The 20,141-nt window shown below is 40.0% G+C and overlaps 2 protein-coding genes and 1 pseudogene across 2 annotated transcripts; all 3 read right to left on the reverse strand.

Annotated features, from left to right (window-relative positions):
* Positions 1-4,941: 4,941 nt before the first annotated feature.
* LOC127655952 (histone H3-like) lies at positions 4,942-10,304 on the reverse strand. The gene is made up of 3 exons (XM_052144053.1): positions 9,756-10,304; positions 7,272-7,449; positions 4,942-5,435 (listed from the first exon to the last, which is right to left on the reverse strand). The coding sequence occupies exons 1-3, from the start codon at positions 10,082-10,084 to the stop codon at positions 5,286-5,288; spliced, it is 657 nt and encodes a 218-aa protein (XP_052000013.1). The 5' UTR covers positions 10,085-10,304; the 3' UTR covers positions 4,942-5,285.
* A 579-nt stretch (positions 10,305-10,883) lies between these two features.
* LOC127656022 (histone H2A-like) lies at positions 10,884-12,120 on the reverse strand. The gene has a single exon (XM_052144147.1). The coding sequence runs from the start codon at positions 11,321-11,323 to the stop codon at positions 10,937-10,939; it is 387 nt and encodes a 128-aa protein (XP_052000107.1). The 5' UTR covers positions 11,324-12,120; the 3' UTR covers positions 10,884-10,936.
* A 4-nt stretch (positions 12,121-12,124) lies between these two features.
* On the reverse strand, positions 12,125-12,769 carry LOC127655664 (histone H1-like; annotated as a pseudogene).
* Positions 12,770-20,141: the final 7,372 nt, after the last annotated feature.

Here is a 20,141-nt window from a genome sequence, read left to right on the forward strand (position 1 = left end):
TAACAGGGTGGAATGTGAAACTAACAGGGTGGAAATTCTAATAGAATAATTAGTATTTAATGTATATAGCAAGTTCTATGTATGTATATATATATATATATATATATACTATATATATATATATATATATATATATATATATATATATTACTACACTCAGTATCAAAGATTGTTATATAAAGGTTATTTATATGTAGTATACCATCCTATGCTGAGATGGTTCTTTCCATTAGAGTTTAAAGTTATTTTCCCGCCTTTTTGCTTTTCAAATCTGTAACTGTCAAAGCCACATCATAACTGATTTTCTGGAGTTCATGACAGACTGTCAACGTACTCTCAATAGGTAAATTATTTATTTCTTAAAATGTGTTAAAATTTAACTTTCAAAATGTAATAATATAAAGATAGTGATTAATGAAAATAAACTGTTATTAAAAAGGTTATTAAACATCACTAGGTCCTACATATAACTTTCTATTCAGCACCAAAAAGGATTCTGCTATTGTTACAATGTTGAAATTGATCGCAGTTATACTGTAATGTGAATGTCTATAATGTAAAAAAAAATCTATTTCATTATTTTCATAGAAACATCAGTACCAGTATTAGTATCAGTGATTAGTAACTGTGAAATTATTACAATATAACAATATTTGTTAGGAAATGGCAGCACCACTTACTCCAGCTGAGATGCAGCGTCGCTACAGGGAAAAGAGAGATGCAGATCCTGAAAGGAGAGAAATGTATTTGCAGAAAGAGAGAGAGAAATGGCAGCGAGACAGAGAGACAGGGAAAAAGAAACGAGTGGCAGACCTCAGCGAGCGCGAAAAGCGTGCCCAACGGAAAAAATGGAGGGAAAGGAAAAGAGAGACGAAAGCCAGAAAAAAGGCCAGGCCAGCGATACCCTCTCCCCCAGCAACCCCTCCTTTACCTCCTGAATTAAAACCAGTGGCAGTTATTGGTAAAAGTTTAAAGTAAGTTCCATTGTTTCATTCAGAAAAGAATTGCATATTAATTGTGTTGTATTCTTGGGTTTTAGGCAAAGACAGCAAGGTCAACGCCAGAAAAGTAGAAATAAAAAAAGATTCCAAAGAGACATTGAAAAGCTTAAAGTGGCCCTTGTTAAAGAAAAAGCAAAAAAAGAGAAATACAAGAAGAGGTGGCAACGGAGTCAAACAAAGACAAACAGTGATGGCCAATCCCCTCGTGCACAACTTGACACAATTTTGACAGATTTTGTTGATCCTAGCACACGCAGAAAACTTCTGTTACAGGCCTCTATCATTGAAGAACTGAAGAACAAATACAAGAACACAAGAAGAGAAAGAGAGAAGCAGATTATTGCAAATGCCACCACAGGCAAGATAATAAAAAAATATAGGTTACAGAAGCTTGCTCAGAAGTCCCTTGGATATTCTCAGAAGAGAGCAAGACTGCAGGGTGACATCTCCTTGTTTCAGTGGACAGCAAGGTACAGAGCAACTGGAAGAGAGAAGGTGCGATCATTCTTCTTGAGGGAGGACGTCAGCCGAATGACAACGGGTAAAAAAGAAACAGTCACCCAAAAGAAAAAAAAGATGGAGAAGAGGCTGCTGACTGACACACTAAAAAACCTACACAGGAAGTTCCAATCTGAAAATAGGGACCAGGTGTCATATTCGCTTTTCTGTACCCTTAGGCCATTTTGGGTTGTAACACCCACTGAAAGTGACAGGAAAACCTGTCTATGTAAAACCCATGAAAATATCGGGTTCATGGCCAGCACCCTTTTCAAATGTGGGCTTTTATCCTCCAAAAACCTTGATGAGATGGCTGATGCGACAGTTTGCAACCCTGACTCAAAAGCCTGTGCATACGGCGAATGTTTAAGTTGCAGCACTACTGCTGTGACCATGGTGAGACCTGCCTCCAACAATGCCATTTTACTCAATCAGTGGTCAACCGAGACATCCACATCCGATAAGAAGAAGAAGGCGATAATAACTGTCAAAAAAGAACTGACCAAGACTGAGGATGATGTTGTTGTTCAATTCCAGGAAAAAATGATAAAATTCAAGCAACATCTATTCAACATACGTTGGCAGTATAAGGCCTACAGACAAGTTAGAGAAGATCTCAAGGACCATGAATGTTTAATTCATGTGGACTTCAGTGAAAACTATTTGTGCAAATATGCAAATGAAGTGCAGTCTGTCCATTTTGGGGATCCCATCAGCAGGCAACCCTGCACACTGGTGTATTATATATAGCAGCACAGAATCCTATAGCATTCTGCTCCATTTCCCCTTCACGGAGACATGATCCACCGGCTATCTGGGCACACCTGGATCCAGTCCTGGATATGATTCAGTCAAGGTTTCCCCAGGTGACTCGGCTCCACTTCTTCAGTGATGGGCCGGGAACTCAGTACAGACAGAAGATAAACTTCCTTCTTCTTTCCACTGAGCCCTTCAAAAGAGGCTTTGATGTAAATTGGAATTTCTTTGAGGCCAATCATGGCAAAGGGGCGCCAGATGGTGTTGGGGGGACCCTGAAGCGGTCAGCTGACAGGCTAGTGTGCTTAGGAGAGGACATCCCTGATGCAGAGGTGCTCTATAACAAGCTTAAACTCCAGGAATCGGTTGTGGAGCTGTTCTTGAAAAGGTGAAGGAAATGCTGTTGGTAAGTGTCATTTTATCGTGGTATTTTTGTCTTTATTTTCAACTGAGAAGAACAGTATGAAAAGTATTCTACTCAGTTCAATGTAAAAAATACCAAACTCAAAAAAACAGTAGGACAAAAAACAAAAACAATAGGAAATCTGAGGAAACAATATAAATTTATTTAATACAAACTTACGAAAACAGAATATGGACTATTGTATACTCACCTCAGAAAACCAAATAAAAAGAGTTCCACATTTACCTGAGAAAAAAAAGTCACTTAAGAAAATAAATAAACAACAAATGAAGCATTGTAATTCTCACCTGAAAATATCTTCCAGGTTTTGTTATTTATATTTTATTATTGTGCAGATATTTTCCTTCATATTTAAGAGATTGTATTGAGATTTGCCCTGGACAGTGAACACAAATGGTAAAATGGTAACTCATGTCTTTGTAGTTTGTCTATTTCATTTTTTAGGTGCTCCCCTTAACTGCTGTGAAGGGAACCATGAAGGTCCATCAGGTGATCAGTACCTTGCCAGGGAAAATCCAGTACAGAGACATAACCTGTCTCTGCCAAAGAGAGCAGGGAGTCATGGACTGTCCATGCTTCAGTCTCAAGGAGGCAAATCTTCATGCTGATGTGGGATTGAAATTAAAATCAAAGGTTCCAACAACTTCGTGGTGACCAGAGGTCATTACTATTGACCATGTTGGCAGTTGGTGTATGGTAAAATATGATGATGACCACTACCCTGGCATCATCATGAATGAAGAGGATCACAACATAGAGGTCAACTGCATGCATTGCAATGGCATTAATAAATTCTTCTGGCCGGGCCCAAGAAAAGACATCAGTTGGTATGCTGACAATCAAATAGTGTGCCTGATGAAAGAACCACAGGCCCTCAATAACAGGTCTTTACAGGTAGATAAAGCAACATGGAGGTACCTTAAAGAACAAATGTAGCAACGCCACACAAAAAATGGCATCTCTGTTCCTCCTTGTAATTATTTTTTTTTTATTTTGTCTGTTAATCTAGTAAGTTGATGTAGCCAAGACACCACAAAGGGCATCACTGTCCATTACTGTTCCTTCTTGTGATGAATTTTGTATTTGTTTGTTAATCTAGTTAATTCAAATGAATTATATCATCTTTATTTTTAATCAAATATAAATAAATAAAAATGTAATTTATTATGTCTGTCTTCTCTAATTTGTAAATATTTCTCTAGCCATCTGAAGAGAGAATTGTTTTGTTTTGCCCCCATTATTGATTATGATGAGGAACCACATAGATATTTTTTGTGTCCCTCCCCCAAAGGACATTTGGATTTTTTTATTTTATTGTTTTGAAACAATATGTTATAGGTGCAGTTCCACACATTAGCAATGGCAAACCATGCAGGACAATGACAAAAGGCTCATCAACTGAACCTGTTAACACTGGTGTTCCACCCTGTTATACTCCGTTCCACCCTGTTATGCTCCTTTCCACCCTGTTAGACAAGTCATTTTAAATAATAATTTGACAGCAACATTAAATGTTTGGCATACTTTTGTCTTATTTTGTGAGGTGAGGAGCACTAACAGCATATATGTGTTTTTGAGCCAATTTTTATTGTTATTTACCATCCTATTTGCAAAGATGGGCACAAAAAGTACCAGTTTTTAATAATCAAGACATATTCTCTTCATCAAAAATTGTTTTGCTTGTTTCAAGAAGAAAAAAAAAATCTAAGATGGCATAAGGGACATATACTATCCAAGAAAAGCTCATTATTGTTTAACATTTACATTATTAACATATTGTGATAACTATGTATATGTCCCTAACAGGGTGGAATATTTTCATGGACGTGTCTGAACAATCTACCCATAATTATTATTTTCAGTGTCCCTGAGCTTGACCAATATGTATTCCTTATAGTTAAACATGTCAATATTTTGGTAGAATGCTAAAAACATGAAAATCATGTCCTTTTTTTCCCAACACTTATGAAGCCAAAATGTCACCGCATACCAGGAATGACCCCATTATGGTAATGAGTTTTGAAGCGGTTCGGCGGCAACCAATTGGAATATAGAAGTGCTCCGCTCTAGCGAAGTCTAGAGAACACAACAGTGTAAACTTTGGTTCACACCAAACATTCGTTCCGTAGATAAAATGGAGGAGAAACTAATTATTGCCGTGAGGGGTTTCCTGTAATATATGATCTGTCCCTGTTTGCTTACAGGGATATAAAACAACCAAGACCACAGTTATTATTACAAATGTAGGCCTATTTTATTTGGATAACAAACAACTATAATTTTAATTTCTAATTTTCACATTTTAAAGAATTCATGAGGATACACGCTACTTGTGATAGGTCGGTAAATGGTCGACATATCTGGACGTTTAAATTGCGGCCCCTTTAAATATAGTTCACAAAACAAAGCATTCTGAACAAACGTTGCCGCTTATTTCAACTACGTCAGAGCGTCCTTGAGCGTCGAAGGCAGGGCTGCCAGAGCGAATTTTGACGCTCTCGCCGCTTCTGGTGTGAACGTACAGAAAGGTTGACTCTTTAAGGGAGAACATGGGTGGCTCTTAAAAGAGCCGTTGGGTTTGTCTGATGTCCGCAGAATAAAGTCGTTTAACCTCCGAAGCCGTACAGAGTTCGTCCCTGTCGTTTCAGCGCGTACACAACGTCCATGGCAGTGACGGTCTTTCTCTTGGCGTGTTCGGTGTATGTGACAGCGTCACGGATCACGTTCTCCAGAAACACCTTCAACACACCGCGAGTATGAGGTGTGATTTGTGCACTTACTTTGCAAACTAAGCAATCATCGTGTCGATCGTCACGTACATTGCCGTGACCAATGACGTGTGATAACGTACGTGTGGATAAGCGCGTGGATAACGTACGCGTGGATAAGCGCGTGGATAACGTACGCGTGGATAACGTACGCGTGGATAACGTACGCGTGGATAACGTACGCGTGGATAACGTACGCGTGGATAACGCATGCGTGGATAAGCGCGTGGATTAATACTTAGGAAATATCTATTATCTTTACTATTGTACCTTTTTAATTTGGGATGTAATCATAACACACACGTTTTCATGTTTTTTTGTGGGTTGTACAACAGTGTAGACACTATTAGTAATCAGTATAATTAGTATATTTATATGTAGGCCTACGCAAGATTTATAGTAGAACTGCAAAAACTGTTATCTTACTTAAGGCTGCCAGTTAGAAAAAGGTAAATCAATTAATTCAAATTTGCAGTTGATATTTGACAGATTTTACTGCTGCCTACAGCAATTTTATAAAACTATACATTTAGTAAGGCTAACACTTACCAAAATTGTTCTATTACTTCTTTTCAACTAAAAAATAAGTATACTTTCAGTCTACATTTTATATACTTCTCAAAAATATACTTTATGTACCTCTCAGAAATATACTTAAAATTACATTAGGTATAGGCCCTACTTGATTTATACTGAGAGAAAAGTCCAAGTATATTTGGCCTGCACTTGTACGCAATCTTTTGATCAAGATACTTAAAAGTAGTATTCAAAGCTTGGCTGGTAGTGGGTTAACTCTTTGATCGAGTTGCCTATTTTATATATTTATATATGTTAACGAAAAACTATGTTAAAAAATTATATATATATATATATAATTTTTTTACATAGTTTTTCGTATACAGTCTTATAATTTCTATAATTATATATATTTTATAATTATAACTTATAACGTATGAAAATATTGATTAAAATATTGATATAAAACTGTCACAGTGTCTGGTTTGTGTTTCCCCGGGTGTCCACTAGAGGTCTCTTCCCCATACTGTCACCATTCACTCTGGAACTGCATTCCCCACAATCCTTGTCTGTACCAATCACTGTTCATTGCACTCAGCTGTTCCCTGTTATTCATTGTTAGTATCTGTGTATTTATACCCTGTCTGTTCAGTCATTGTCACGGAGTCCTTGTTATATGTCACACCACTTCTGAGTTCTGTTTCTAGCTTGTTTTAGTTCTTGTGTTTGGTTTGATTATTTGGATTTTGACCCCTGCCTGGAAGACTACGATTTTGGATTACCCCATTAAAAACTACTGCTATTGGATTACTGTTTCCTGTGTGTGTTATGTGACAAAAACAGATAATTTTCTAATTCTGCGTTTCTGAATTTCTGTGTAGGCTAGTCCATTGCTAGTGTACATAGGAATTTACTTTAATTCTACTTTAATCTTTCCTGCCATTGACTAAATTTTCCAGACGTTTATCCACACGTACGTTATCCAGACGTTTATCCACACGTACGTTATCCAGATGTTGATCCACACGTACGTTATCCAGACGTTTATCCACACGTTTACCCACGCGTACGTTATTCAGACGCAAAGTAAATACAATCCTTTTTCAGCTACGTCGCCGCCACGCCGCCGCGGACTTTGAGCGCAGCTCCAACACGTGACCGTGACGTGTGACGTCTCAAATCTTACATCTGACGCCTGAATACTATGGGATTTTGGCCAGACGGCTCGCGAGCATATACACGTTAGTTCACCTCTCAGTTTGCTTAGCGATCGCCAAAAGTGCATAAATCACACCTCATACCGCGAGTCTCCTCGTAGATCAGACCGGAGATACGCTTGACACCGCCACGGCGGGCGAGACGACGGATTGCTGGTTTGGTGATTCCTTGGATGTTATCACGCAATACTTTCCGGTGCCGCTTGGCGCCTCCTTTTCCGAGTCCTTTACCGCCTTTTCCTCGTCCAGACATAATGAGAAGTTTTAGACTATCAACAGAGTGTAAGGACTGAAATTGCAGGAGAGTTGACTTACAGTTGTCTACAGGACCTAGCAGAGACACAGCACTGAAGGCGGAGCCAACTCTACGTCACACGTGTTTAGTTCTCACAACTCTGATCTACATAAACAGTTACATTGAGAAGCTTCTGTTTTCTGTGATGTATTCACATTATAAATACACTGTCGTGGAAAATCGCGATGAATCTCTCTAAGTTGTAAGAAAACTCTCGGAGTCTTGAGTTCCAGATGCCAAAGTTTTAGTTTATTGAACACCAACAAACATGAGACCGGTCAGCTGTCCGTTCTGACTCTCTTAGTCCAAAACCTCCTCTTCTATACAGTTTGTTATCTGGCATTACCTCATTTCTGCGCCCTTTCGTTATTTTTGTAACCCTACTATTTGCCACCATTATCTCACAGAGCCTTTTGATATCTTTTTACTGGTAGAAACTTGGCTTTAGTCTACCTTTTTAATTAATTTGACCACTAGTTGTTTTTACCTCTTATCTTCAACTGTGTCTCAAGGTCTTTAGCCTCAAAATTTGTTACAGCTGGGTGCTCTTTGTGGCCTCTGCAGCATCAACACTTTTAGTAACCTCATATTCATATGCTCTAAATATTGGGGAAAATCCCCACCTATCTGTTTTTTATAAAAACATATATCTTTCATATACAGCTGGTAACTTCTCACATCTTGGACATATGTCACAGTTCATGGAAAGAACACATCAACTTTGAAACATCTGTGTAAGAGACAAACAGCCATGTCCTCATCACAGACCGTTTACTTTTCTTTACATTTCAGTGTACCCTCATAATGAGGCGGCCTTGTTTGCTCCTACACATTATCATTTGATTAATGAAAGAAAATACAAGCTCCAAAGATATTCATCATACATCCAAATCATCAAGGCAAGACACCATGCCAGAAACATATCATATGAGAGATATCTAAGAAATACATCAAGAATATATATCAGAATCAAGGATATATGTCAGAATACTACTAATTAACAGAAATATATCCTGTTTTTAAAGAAATACACCTGTTTTTCAAGGATATACAACATAACACCAGGTAAAGGCTTTGCATGGAAAATAAACAAATAGGCTGAATGAAAATGGTCTAGATACAAAGTAATTTGTTCAGATAGTTGCAATGCCTCTGATACCACCTTGGTTATTCACACAACCTGAAGTTGATTTAAAGCTACATGAAAGAATTAAGTAAAAAGGGATGGTCCAAATGCGGAGGAACAAATGAATGCAATAATTACATTTATTAGGAGCAGTGGATTAAAATATAGGAAATGGGGAGAAATGTAGATTTCATTATCTTCACACTCCATCACAGAAAAATATTGCCAATCAAGAAACCGACGTTGCCTTCTTCATAACTCCCATATTTAATATCGAGATGATAAAATTCATGAAACCACTCAGGTGAAATGTTAATGACATAGAAATGTCTGCGACGGCTTCCTGTGCTCTCTGACGCATGGCATTTACGTCAGCGTCATTTTGTTCACTAACTGCTGAAATATAGAAAATAGTGATTTAGTGAACGAGTGGGCGATTTTAGACACAGCATTAGAGTTTGGGGAAAATGAACCTAAAAGTACCCTCTGATAATGTCATGCGTGCTGTCATTCACAGACGAAATCCTACATTTGTTCAGACTGACTCTGAGGAGACTGATGCTGATTATGACCACCAGCTCCCACCAGTGCCAAAGACAGCCAAATTTGCCCCACAAGCTTTTCTACATCTAAAAACTGTGTGTGGAAGATTTCATTTCTTGGTAATGAGCTGTTAATGAAAAGTATCATTCTAATTTTCACTAACTGTTATTCTAGTATTGTACCTCACACGTGCAAATATATTTACATTTATGTTACTGTAAGTCTATGGTTATAGGCAGTACTCTGTATTTGTAATTCAACATCAAGACTATTTGCACATTCGGCAAGAACGAGACACTTTCAATGCCAGTTAAACTGAAAGTAAAGAGGAAACCATTACAATATTATTCAATCATGTTTTTATAGCTTTTAGCATTGAAGTGTTACGAGCTCTGGTCCATATCCGTCAAATATATTTTGGATCAATAGCATCAAAAACTATTAACTACTGGAAAATATCTCTTTGGGTATAATTGATGTGGCTCTTAAAAGAGCCTTTGGGGTAGATGTGAGGGACGCCGCTGAGGATTTAAGCGCGTTCTCCACGAATGCGGCGGGCCAGCTGGATGTCTTTAGGCATGATGGTGACCCTCTTGGCGTGGATGGCGCACAAGTTGGTGTCCTCAAAGAGACCGACCAAATAGGCCTCGCTGGACTCCTGCAGGGCCATGACGGCGGAGCTCTGGAAGCGCAGATCCGTCTTGAAATCCTGAGCGATTTCTCTCACCAGACGCTGGAAAGGCAGTTTGCGGATCAGCAGCTCAGTGGACTTCTGATAACGGCGGATCTCTCTCAGCGCTACGGTACCGGGCCTGTAACGATGAGGCTTCTTGACTCCACCGGTGGCTGGAGCGCTCTTACGTGCGGCTTTAGTAGCGAGCTGCTTCCTCGGGGCTTTTCCACCGGTGGACTTGCGGGCGGTTTGTTTAGTTCTTGCCATGACGAACAGATTCTCTTCAGAACTTCACAGAAAATGAAGTTGTTTGTCGCGCTGCTGCCGTTTTTAAAGCCGAGAACGAGCACGCGCTCAGTGCGGTGAAGGCGCATGAGACATGTGATTGGCTGATGTGGAGCTCTGCGCGTGACAGTCAGCCAATGACTGTGCAGCTCGTCTTTTCAAACAAACAGCTGCAGTTTCCCGCGCAATATACTTCACGTCAATGCGCATGAAATAAATGCTGCACATAACTTTTTTTCTACATGTTATACTCATAAATGGTAATAACCAGATATATCTTAACAAAATTTATGATTTTGTTATAATCACAAGTAAAAATAATGAATAAACTGAAATCAAAAATCATTACCGTGTTAGTCATCACAACACAAAGAAACAATCACGTGATTACCGGTGTAACACTTTATTATATGATTATGTACAACAGACATTACACACCTGCTTGTTTAGTAATGTTATCTGTACTTAAGAAACAAAATAGTAACACGACTGAAAAAACCCTTGATCGATCACGTGTTGCTTCATGCACATTTGATTTCACCGCATGTGTCTAATGCTGCACATTATTCGAGACAAATCTTGTAGTTTTTCATTACATGTCTTTACGGAGTTATGCCACTGCATAAGTAGCTCCAAGCTGATGCAGTTTTTCAGTTACGAATGAAATAGAAACACTTGTTACTGCATATATGCACTCCTACACATTTCTTTATTTTAGCTTCTGTACCAACCATTGAACTGAAGACTTTATATAAGAGAAGAAAAGTCTCTTTTAGTTCAAGTGTGTGGCTCTTAAAAGAGCCGTTGGGGTCAGGCAAACAGACTGGGGTTGGTTTACTTGGTCTTGGAGGGTTTCTCGGTCTTCTTGGGCAGCAGCACAGCCTGGATGTTGGGCAACACCCCACCCTGAGCGATGGTCACTCCACCCAAGAGTTTGTTCAACTCCTCGTCGTTCCGCACTGCCAGCTGCAGGTGACGGGGAATGATACGAGTCTTCTTGTTGTCCCGAGCGGCGTTTCCGGCCAACTCCAGGATCTCAGCGGTGAGATACTCGAGCACAGCGGCCAGATAAACGGGAGCACCGGCACCGACACGCTGAGCGTAGTTGCCTTTGCGGAGAAGTCTGTGCACACGGCCGACGGGGAACTGCAGTCCCGCCCTGGAGGAACGAGTTTTAGCCTTTGCTCGCGCTTTGCCGCCGGTTTTACCTCTGCCACTCATTATCGCGACTGTTACAAAACTTCAAAATGTGAAATAGAAGAAGATATTTGCTCATGTGCAGATGTTTCCAGTATTAAAAGGAGACTGTCAGTCGCCCATTGGCTCGAGTCTGTGAAACATTCTAACCAATCACAGCATTTACCTCCAAACACTAAACTCCTCCCTCTTTCTGATGACGAGTGCCTTGCAAGCATGTGTTTAACTCAGAGGATACTGTAATAAACAATAATCATTATTATTATTAGTTTACAAGCACACCAGAATAATGTGTGTAAGGTGTTTAGAAAAAAAGAGCTTGTCATTTACTGCTCCTTTAATTATTATTATTAGTTATGTATTAATAAACATGTTATACATGAGGTGAACTTATTGGTTAAGAGTCTTCTTCAGTTATTATTACTAGTATTTGAAAACTAAACTCTTGTGTGGTTTAGTGAGGCAGTAAGTGTACGAGCTCTTTTCTTTGATGCCGTTAAACCTGAAATTTAATGAACAGAAATGTATAATCGATTGAATATAATTGAATCAAACGTATAAAACAATCAAGTAATTGCACTAAACTTGATTTTAAACAGTGATTTAACTCGTCACAGACTTGTCAGGAGGGGTGAAAGTGACGCTGCATAATACACATTTGTTTCATCAGAAGTTTTGCTTTCGGTTTGTGAACTCTGAGTCACAATAAACAAATACGAAAACAAGAAAAATAAACTCAAATCCTGCACAAAGTTTTGCTCATTTATATGAATTAGTGGGTGGCTCTTAAAAGAGCCGTTTTGAGGAAGAAACTCAGTCAAGAGTTCATCTACTTCTTTTAGGCGCGGCCTTTTTAGGTTTGGCTGCTTTCGGCTTTGCCGCTTTGGGTTTGACAGTCTTGGCCTTCTTGGGGCTCTTGGCGGCTTTCTTGGGGGTTGCTGGTTTCTTTGCCTTCTTGGGGCTCTTCGTTGCCTTTTTAGCGGCTGCGGGTTTCTTCACCTTCTTGGGGATTTCTTGGCGGCAGGTTTCTTAGTCGCGGCACTCTTGGGCTTCTTGGCGGCGGCGGGTTTCTTGACTGCGGCCTTCTTGACTTTAGGAGCGGCTTTCTTGGCGGGTTTCTTCGTGCTCTCGGCTTGTTTCTTGTTGAGCTTGAATGATCCGGAGGCGCCGGTCCCTTTGGTCTGGACCAGAGTCCCTTTAGTCACCAGACTCTTGATGGCGATCTTGACGCGGGAGTTGTTCTTCTCCACATCGTATCCACCGGCGGCGAGAGCTTTCTTCAGGGCGGCGAGAGACACGCCGCTCCTCTCCTTGGAAGCGGACACAGTTTTGACGATGAGTTCACCGACGCTTGGGCCCGTTTTCTTGGGTTTAGCAGCAGATTTCTTCTTGGGCGCTTTGGCCGGCGCGGCGGCTGCAGCTGGAGCGGTTTCTGCCATCTTTCTGATCGGATGTGTAACGTCTCACACACACACAGTGTTTGAGTTCAGTAATGAAGAGAGGTTGAGCGGCGCTGCGCTCTTAAACACATCATGAGAACCATGTAGACTCAATCCGCCCGTCTCAGTGTCTGTGCGCCTCCGAGGGCCACTCGTGCTTGTGTTTTCTCCTCTCACATTTACAGCAAAACTGAAGCGATACGATTGTTTAGTGGGGTGAAAACGATGTGAACACCGAGCAGGGGTTTTGCTCTTTATTTGGAGATGAAAACACGCGACGAGGCAACGTTTAGTTTTCGCCTTCACTTCAAATCCACGGCGAGCATCAGCCACTGGAAAAAGCCGCCTGTGAATTGGATGTGCTTTTCATGTATAAATGTTGATAACAGATTGAACACATCCTCTGTGCATTGAACACACACTTTGACGATGACTTTAATGAAATGAGCATCACTGAGGGACTTGTGGACAGTTTCTTACAGTAGTTGTTTTGGGCAGCATGAAGCACACGCTCCAGTCGGAGGATCCGTGTCTGTTTGTGACTCTCATGTGTGTTCATCTGCTAAAATGGACATTATTACTAAAACATAAACAAGAAAATAAGAATTGTAGCTATGCAATAGTTGTACCTCTGATTCCTGGATAAAACACTGTCTTACAGTTACAATAAATGTCTTTATTCTGATCATTCACGCATACATAGCGCTTTGCGTTACTGGCAGGAATCTCATTTTTAGAATAAGTTAATAACTTTTTATTTTTTACATAAACATATCGATTTGATTCTGAAGACATTAATTGATCAACTGGAGTCATATGGATTATTTTATGGTGCCGATATGCCTTTTGGACCATCAATGGCCGGTGTTCTGACAATCTGTCAGAAATAGGGGTACAGTAGGAGTCCATTTCTGTCCCCCTAGGTACAATCTACACTAACGTACCCCATAGGGCTTATTATTGGACCTCAAGATACATATATGTACCTTTTTGAGGGTCAAAAAGGTACATATATGTTCCCAAGCATTAAAAGGTACATATATGTACCGTTACTTTTAAAGGTTAAGGTACAATATCAAGAGACAGCCTCTGCTAAGCCAATTTTTTTTTTAAAGTTGTTGTTTAAAGGTTTTAATGATACTTTAATTATTTAAGGTAGATTTTAACGTATCACTATATTTGAGTAGCCTTGAAATAAAGGAAATACAAGTTTTGTAAGTCAATTTGCTGATATTAAATCATTATAATACAAAACAACACATATAAACACACAAATGGCAGATTCTCACTGTTATAGTGTATTTCATCAGAATTTTTTTTGCATTGCATACACTGTTAATTATTTCCCTGTTAAATAACAGGAAATTACTGGCAGCAGGGTTACCATTATTTTCCTGTTATTTTAAACAGTTAATTAATGTTAATGTTTTTTTTACAGTGCACTCCCCGTAATGTTTTTCAACAGGAATTTACTGTGAATCACAGAAAAAACAGGAAACAACTGGCAGCAGTGTTACCATTATTGTCCTGTTAAATAACCATTTATTTTGTTTCCATTAAATATTGTTAATTATTTTTAGCATAGTGACGTGTACTACTGATTGTTATAGACATATTCTAGCTTGAGTTAATACAAGAATAGGCATAATTCATCAGATAACACTTAAGTGAAAGAAAACTAATAGTTCCGTGTTGAAATTAACTTTTCTCTATTGTAATACAAACACTGAAAGGTAAATAATTACAAATGTAGGCACACATGGATCAGACCAATCACAGAAATATACTGTGCTCTATTATATATATATATATACACGGGCGTGATCGAAGTGTGTGTGTGTGTGTGTGTGTGTGTGTGTGTGTGTGTGTGTGAGTGAGTGAGTGAGAGAGAGAGTGAGTCGCGATCGAACTGTGTGTGTGTGCGTGTGTGTGTGCGCGCGCGCGAGAGAGAGAGGCGCGGGCGCGATCGAACTGTGTGTGTGTGTGTGTGTGTGTGTGTGTGTGTGTGTGCGAGAGAGAGAGAGAGAGAGAGAGAGGCGCGGGCGCGATCGAACTGTGTGTGTGTGTGTGTGTGAGCGTGTATTTATCACTTTGTGGGGACCAAATGTCCCCATAAGGATAGTAAAACCCGAAATTTTTGACCTTGTGGGGACATTTTGTCGGTCCCCATGAGGAAAACAGCTTATAAATCATACTAAATTATGTTTTTTGAAAATATAAAAGTGCAGAAAGTTTTCTGTGAGGGTTAGGTTTAGGGGTAGGGTTAGGTTTAGGGGATAGAATATAAAGTTTGTACAGTATAAAAACCATTATATCTATGGAAAGTCCCCATAAAACATGGAAACACAACGTGTGTGTGTGTGTGTGTGTGTGTGTGTGTGTGTGTGTGTGTGCGCGAGAGAGAGAGAGGCGCGGGCGCGATCGAACTGTGTGTGTGTGTAACCACTAAAATTCAACATGTATGAATACATTCAAACCAATACTTGACACTTACTGGAACTCTTCAATAAACAATAAAAACACTGTCACTGCTTAGACAACTAACAATTTTCTCAAAGCACACAATGAGGATCCTTTGCAAAGTCTTGGGTCTGTATGAGAGAGAGAGAGAGAGAGTGAGAGAGAGATGAGTTCCAAAATTTCAAATTTTTTATCCAAAATTATATCACATGGCTTGACCTAACAAAAGCTAATTTTAGAAACAGAGCACAAAACATACAGAATAACATAAAATAATAGAAAGTGTGATGAGTACAATTCATTGAAAGAACAAAAAAAAAAAAAAATGGCAAAAGAGCATGGAAGAGGAGTTCAGCATTCTAACTTTGAAAGGCAGTTTGAACATATGTGTAATGTATACACATCTTACTCACCATTTTCAAATGAAATCCCACTGAAAGTCCATGAGCTTGCGCAAGAGGCTGGCGACGTGTGAATTGACAGTTCTTCTTTTTTTTCCCTTTGCAGCCTTTGTCCCTTTTTCTGGGTTTATACCCACAAAGCGTCTGAAAAATTATACACTGGTTAAAAATCTAGTACTTCACACAGACTAACAGCACAACAAAGACAACAAATGTACATGAACTATCCTCAACATGCACTATCTTCTTGCCTCTGTGAATATTGTAAGCTGCACTAAAACTTTCTAAATCAAAGTTAATTGCTAAATCCCATCACCAGACCTGTTGAAACTAGGGGTGGAACGGTACATGTATTCGTAGCTACTGAACCGAAACGGTATGGGCGTCACGGTTCGGTGCACGAATTTGCACGGAGAATACACGGTATTGTGTGAGAGAGAGAGAGAGAGAGGCGCGGGCGCGATCGAACTGTGTGTATGTGTGTGTGTGTGTGTGTGTGTGTGTGTGTGCGTGCGTGTGCGAGAGAGAGAGAGGCGCGGGCGCGATCGAACTGAGTGTGTGTGTGCGCGCGTGCGAGAGAGAGAGGGGCGCGGGTGCGATCGAACTGTGCCTACTGCAGTTTTGTTTTGCTTTTCACTCCATTGTACCGAAATCGTACCGAACCGTGATGTCTGAACCGAGGTATGACCCGAACCGTGAGTTCTGTGTACCGTTCCACCCCTAGTTGAAACCATGCTTGACCCACAGCTAGGCCAGAAAAAAATGCAGGTGTTAACAGACAATATCTTACCTCTGGATGAATTCAAGCGTGCAGGCTGCCTCCTCTTGGTACTGTAGGTTAAAGATGTAAAAACAGGAAAAAAAGACGCCAGCCCTGTCACAAAGGTGGACTGGATCCCTTCGCAAATTATTTGGCCCTCAAGGCTGAGCATCCAGCGCTGGAAGCGGCTTCCCGTTTCTCCTGAAACAGAAATGTTTTAACTGTCAAATTTCTGTTTTAGTTTTCATTTTGAATACAGTTTAGTTTGATTCCATTAAATTCACTACATACAACACTAAAGCCAACTGTCCTATCTAAAACCAACTTACCAAGAAGTATCAGACGAGGAGTTGCAGGTATAGAGAGTGAACTCTCAAGGTCAGCTGCAGTGGCATATCCCTAGGACATAGAACAAATTAAACACAACAATATTAATGACATAATATTGTCTATAATATAGATATCTATAATATAGATAGAATGAGAGATGGAGAGACAGGAAGAGATAGATAAAGACAGAGAGGGGGATAGAGATAGAGAAAGATACAGAGAGAGATAATGATGGATAGATAGATAAAGTGAGATAGATAAAAGAGATAGAGGGAGAGAGTTGGACAGATACAGATATAGAGGGAGAGATAGAGAGAGAGAGAGGGAGATAGAGGGAAAGAGGGAGAGATAGAGGTAGAAATAGAGGAAGATATAGGGATAGATTGATAGGGAGAGTGATAAAACAGAGATAGATACAGGGTAGGTAAAGAGAAAGAGAGAGATAGTGAAAGAGATAGGTAAAGATAGAGGAATAGATAGAGATAGAGGCAAAGTGAGGGAGAGATAGATGGTTAGAGAGGAGTGTGTGTGTGAGAAAGAGAGGCAGAGAGAGGTGTGTGTTTGTGTGTAGGGGAACTTACATCTGCAAGAACAATGAGTCCTGAGACATCTTCGGAAAAGTGACACAGAAGAAGATGGATGACCTGATAGGACAACTCGACATCATCATCACACTGACGAAGAACTTCCTTCATCCTTTCATTTGTCGGTTTAGTCTTGAACATTTCCACAATCGCTTTGCCACACTCTTCCATGGCAAGTTCAAGGCTACGTAGCACAGGAATATCAGTAAGAAGCTCAAAGTGGGTGTACAGTCCTTTCTGACTGAACAAGTATGGCCACTTGGTTTTTAAAGATGCAACGGTTGGTGTAGGTACAACATTGATGTGGGACCGCTGCAGGTAGAAAGTAGAATCCATTAGCTTCTTTACCTCTGGTCTCTCAGCACCAGCTGTGCCATCCTGACTGTAGATTCCTTCCAGTTGTTGACGCTTGGTCTCCATTGTGTCCTCAGTCTCTTCTGCAGGGAGGCTGGGCTGAAATCTTGTGCATCCATATATGTCAGTAGGCCCCCTCTTTTGTCCATGGCTAGCTGAACGGTGCTGATGAAAACTGCTTGCACGGTTCAGATTTTCGATGCGATTTTTCACTTGAATCAGCAAAGATGTGTATCCACTATCTAGAAGCTGTCCATTGTCTCGCTGATCAGCAAAACCTTTTGGGTACTGGTGAACAATGTTCCGGCAAACTAAAAGGCACTGCGCTCGTGTTGGATTCAGCTCATACTTTCTCATCTCATCGGATATTATCCTGACCATCTGCCGTCGTGCACCTGGTGAAGTTATATTACAAGATGAAATGGCAGTGTGAATCTCCGCAGGCATAACATCCCATGGCACCTTAAAAGACTCTGGCCATGATTTCCTTACAGGCTGGGAGGCAGACGGGCTGTCCTCACTTCCAGATAGACTGATGATTGATAGACAGTTGCTGCTGACTTCAGTGGTGGAGGATGGGACGATTTCAAGATTTACTGTGATCACTTTACTCTCTAAAAATGACAAAAAATATATGAGATGGGTCCTGTGAACTTAATTGAAGGCATCAACAAAATAACAACTGCAGAATCCTCTCCTCCCCCAGAAAATCAATCCAGATCCAAATCCCAGTAATGTTTTTAAATTGTGAAATATACATTGGTTATGAACTTCTGCAAGCCATGATGTAATGGAATAGTACTGTAACTTAGTACTGTATAGCAAGCTTACCTATTTGGAATACTTCAAAAGTTGTCGTCGTCTAACAAGAGGCAGTAAGTCTGCAAAGTCGTCCTCTTTTACATATTTGAGCTCTTGTGTTGATGTAAAGCTGCCAGCATTTACAATTCTATCAATTATAGTGTTGTGGATAGATTCTGGAATATTCGTCAGTGCCCTTGGCACAATCTCCATCATTTTATCCAGAAAAGTAGGCATTGATATATACTGAGAAGAAAGAAAATGACAATTACTGTCATATCAGACAATGTATACTCTTGTAACTTCAGAGAAAAAATGTCTTACATTCCATTAGGATTCAGCCAATGAACAAGCTATTGAGAGAAAATAGAAGTTGTCCGTCATTTAAGGAAAGGTTGGTAAACATGCTACAGTACATCATTTTGGGATGTTGATTATTAATAATGCATTGGCAATGGGAGAGAGGCAAAATATTCCAAACAGCAACCCAAAATGACAGTAAAATAGCCTGTCTACCAATAAGAGAGATAGAAATTCCATCAATAACATTTATTGAACAGCTTCAGATTCTCCTGGCAAGGCCTGTGGGACTGTTTGCTCCAGCATCGTGGCTGTAAACTGAAAGAAAGGAATGATGTGGTACAATTACTGCCATATCAGAGAATGTGTATGCTGGTAAAGGATAATAATCAATAAGGTCATCTTGCTTAACACAGCAGTAACATCCCTGCACTGGAGTAAAGCCATAAATACCGACATCATGAAGAAACACAGTCCTACATTTTTCAGTGAGAAAATATACTGTTGAATGATTCTGTATCAGTATAATGACAATTTTTCCAATGACAAGACCTTCAGAGTTCTCATCTATTGACACAAGCATGTTTTTCTTGTATTTTGTGCCTTTGACCTTTGCCTCATTGGCAATCAGTGTATTGTGAGGGCCAAAATCATAGTTTGAAACAGATTCCCTGATGTAGTCATTGAAGTCCTCAAGAAAAAACTCAGTTGCCTTTTCTGCTACAACAACGGGTCCAAAGAGACTACCAGCCTGCAGATAAGCCTGGAAAAGCTGATGCCTCTCTGAAAGAGTTAAGCAGAGATTTTTAAAGTTGTGGAGCTTTCTGGAGCACTGCTTAAAGTAAGTGTGCTTGCTTTCAAATCTCAGTGTCCATAACCTAATTAGTGGACCAAAACACATTATGAGCTCAGGGTAGTGAGAAACATAATGGTGCTTAGGCTTCAGTTTGTGATTTGGGAAAGCCTGGCTCCTGAAACAAAAATACTCATCAATGAGGACCCTCAGATACGCTATCTGTCCAGCTGAAATGGCTGGAGCACAAATGAGAGAGACCATTTCTTGCAGTTGTAAGACAAGTTGCCAAACTTTGTTTTCACTCGGGGACTGAATTTTCTCTCCAATCAGTAGTGGTAATAACCTGAGCAGGCACCAGTTTTGTATAGCATGGCCACTGAGTTTGTCACTTCCTGGGTTAACCTCACATGGTTTGTCATTAGCATCATTGCTGAGATATTTAAACCGATTAATTCTTCGATTTAATTCAAGGTATGTAAACTGTTTGTCTACCTTGACCAGATGCTGAATGTACAATGAGAGGTCAGCGGACACAATGCCTTCAAACAAATCATGTCCAATACATGGTGGCAATCCAGGTTAACATACATGAAAATAGGATAACTCATTGAACAAGG

The sequence above is a fragment of the Xyrauchen texanus genome, chromosome 2 (assembly GCF_025860055.1).
Source record: "Xyrauchen texanus isolate HMW12.3.18 chromosome 2, RBS_HiC_50CHRs, whole genome shotgun sequence".
Lineage (NCBI taxonomy): Eukaryota > Metazoa > Chordata > Actinopteri > Cypriniformes > Catostomidae > Xyrauchen > Xyrauchen texanus.

Excerpts from the sequence above, each read along its gene's own strand:
- LOC127655952 (XM_052144053.1), bottom strand. The coding sequence starts at position 10,084 with ATGGCAAGAACTAAACAAACCGCCCGCAAGTCCACCGGTGGAAAAGCC. Across the intron at positions 7,450-9,755 it reads CTCTTTGAGGACACCAACTT|TCTAAAACTTCTCATTATGT; the intron begins GTGCGCCATCCA and ends CTCTGTTGATAG. Across the intron at positions 5,436-7,271 it reads CCGGTCTGATCTACGAGGAG|ACTCGCGGTGTGTTGAAGGT; the intron begins ACTCGCGGTATG and ends ATCACACCTCAT.
- LOC127656022 (XM_052144147.1), bottom strand. The coding sequence starts at position 11,323 with ATGAGTGGCAGAGGTAAAACCGGCGGCAAAGCGCGAGCAAAGGCTAAA.